General features: G+C 46.9%; 1 protein-coding gene across 1 annotated transcript in view; it reads left to right on the top strand.

The window, feature by feature from the left end:
* The window catches only part of LOC145655890 (calcium-activated potassium channel subunit alpha-1-like), a gene marked incomplete at its 3' end in the record, with an annotated part of 7,213 nt that extends 4,780 nt beyond the window's left edge, over positions 1 to 2,433 (top strand). The window contains exons 6-7 of the mRNA XM_081709352.1: positions 1,810 to 2,034; positions 2,220 to 2,433. Of these exons, the coding sequence (XP_081565478.1) occupies positions 1,810 to 2,034; positions 2,220 to 2,433 (439 nt within the window). The remainder of the gene's footprint in view (positions 1 to 1,809; positions 2,035 to 2,219) is intronic.
* Between the last annotated feature and the right edge of the window lie 67 nt (positions 2,434 to 2,500).

The raw sequence follows: 2,500 nt of genomic DNA, 5'->3' as shown, positions 1-2,500 counted from the left end.
TGTGTAGGGTATAGGGTGGAGTGTGTAGGGTATAGGGTTAGGTTGCAGTGTGTAGAATTTAGGGTGGAGTGTGTAGGGTATAGGGTAGAGTGTGTAGGGTATAGGGTGGAGTTTTGATCAGTATGGGTCTTACACCGATGTGAAGCCGTCGGGTTTAACTGGCAATAAGAAGAAGACGAAGTAGGAGTAACAGTGTTTTGGTCACAACCTGAGCTGTGATGGAGGAGATGTGATGTAGCTGGTCACAAATACCAAGTAACCGTACACTCATGAAATAAATGAGTAGAGGCGGGGAAGGATCAGGGCAGAGGTTTCTAATAGCATCATTCTATGAGTAAATGACTAACACTTGGAGGCGAAGCAGGTTGCGGGGATGAGTCGCATAAAACAGAAACATATGTTTATTAATAGACGTGGCTCACAGGATGCTGGAGGCATGTAAATGATAATGTAGTGTTCATCCAGTTGTTCTGAAACAGTCCTGTAGTTTCTCTGATTTTCCTGAGTGAAACTTTGCTGTTTGCTACGTAATATCTTCATTTTGTACATATACACCAATGACACCAAAGGTTTACACGCATGCACCTTGACTAAAGAAATTCAAACTCCTTTTCCACAGCTCACATTTCATGTTTCCACATGGGCCATGTGTTACATCAGTGTTTGCGCTTTATTTCTATAACACCTTCAAACTCATAGCCGAGAAAGATTTCTTTCTGGTTTTATTTACTATAACATATTTTCAGTAGGTTAGAAGGTAGCACTGCCTTTTAATGGCTGAACCTGAGTGAATGTTCATGGGAAGCCTCCTGCAGTGTTGGGATGTAAGTTGGGCTGGAAGTTCGGAATGGTTTTCTTCATCAAAGGTACTCAGCACCCAGGAACAGACCTCAGAACCTCAGTGCAAGAACCAGGACGCGTCTCCGCACTCTTAACCGCTGCCTCCTCGAGCCCATCGTCCTACGTCCTCCCAGCGTCTCCCGTGAGGCCATTGTATTCTGGCATCGGTTCTCTAAATACGCTGGGAGGAATGGAGCACAGAGGAGAGGGGAGGGGAGAGGGGAAGCTCTCAGAGTGAGTGTGTGCTATGCGGGAGACTTTTCTTATCACAGCTCATTCTCCATCTACTTCACTTGTTAGTTGACTTTTGTTGATGGCAGTGGTAGTTTATTTTGGCCTGTGTCACTAGGCAACTGGCCTTTATCTCAACTGTTATAACTCACTCACACCTTAGACCTTCCTGCTCAGACTGGTTTTATCTAGTCAGTCCACAAGTTTCAGATTCAGTCGGGGCTTAGTTGTCTTTAAGTCATTTTGTCACGTCTTTGGAGAAACGTTTAGGATCACAGGCCTGCTGGAAGACCCGGTGGCACACCGGTTTGAGCACACTGGCTGATGTATTCACGTGCTGCTTCAAAGTTTACAATCCTCCTCCATCATGGATGCATCTGTGTGTGGAAGTGCACCTGCCCCTGTGCCAGCCAAACACCCCCCAGCATTGTGCTATTACCCCCTACCTCACAGCTCAGCTGGTGGTCTTTAGATTGACCTGAGCTAATGGAAGGCTAGATCTTCGTTCTAATGGTTAACCTGATGCTAACTTCACTCTGGCTTTTTACGTGTCTTGGTTGGAGCCGTAAGTGCACGTAAACACCTTGGTTCCTGATATCTCCAAATCCTACCCCAGTGTTGAGGCTCAGTTGAACATTTCACCTTTGAACTCTGTGTGTGTGTGTGTGTGTGTGTGTGTGTGTGTGTGTGTGTGTGTGTGTGTGTGTGTGTGTTTGTGTGCACTCCAACACTTCGTAGACGCGGCAGACAGCTCGTGCATTGTCCATGAGGAACCACGTGTTGGTGTGTGTGTTTGGAGATGAGTGTTCCAGCCTGCTTGGACTGCGTGACTTCCTCATGCCCCTGAGGGCCAGCAGTCTAACAGTCCCTGAGCTCAAGACCGTGGTCTTCCTCGGACAGCCACAGTACTTCAGCAGAGAGTGGCTGAATATTAACTACTTCCCCAAAATCCTCTTCCTGCCGGTGAGAAGCCAAACCTGCATATGGGTTTTTTTTTATATTTCAGCAAATCACTTTGTAATTGTAAAAAAGTACTGCTCAGAGGGTTGAACAGAGGCTTACATGATGCTTCTCTCTCTCTCTCTCTCTCTCTCTCTCTCTCTCTCTCTCTCTCTCTCTCTCTCTCTCTCTCACGCACACACACACAGGGCTCTCCTCTTTGTGGTGCAGATCTACGGGCCTTGTGTTTAGAGAGTTGTGAGATGTGTGTGGTTCTGAGTGCCTTTAGCTGTCTGAGAGAGAATGAACCCGCCATGCAGGACAAGGAGACCATTCTATCCTGTATTAACCTCTACCACATCAACTTCAGTCAGGAGCAGAGCCTCACACACACATCTTCCAGCACACACTCGCCAACTTACGGTGAGAGAGCTACACACACACACGCACACACAAACACACACACACACACAAACACACTAGCCCAAAT

Source organism: Electrophorus electricus, unplaced genomic scaffold (genome assembly GCF_041902795.1).
Source record: "Electrophorus electricus isolate QZ-2024a unplaced genomic scaffold, ASM4190279v1 Scaffold388, whole genome shotgun sequence".
NCBI classification, from domain to species: domain Eukaryota; kingdom Metazoa; phylum Chordata; class Actinopteri; order Gymnotiformes; family Gymnotidae; genus Electrophorus; species Electrophorus electricus.
Note: the sequence above shows the minus strand (reverse complement) of the source record. Positions and strands in the feature narration are given on the sequence as shown.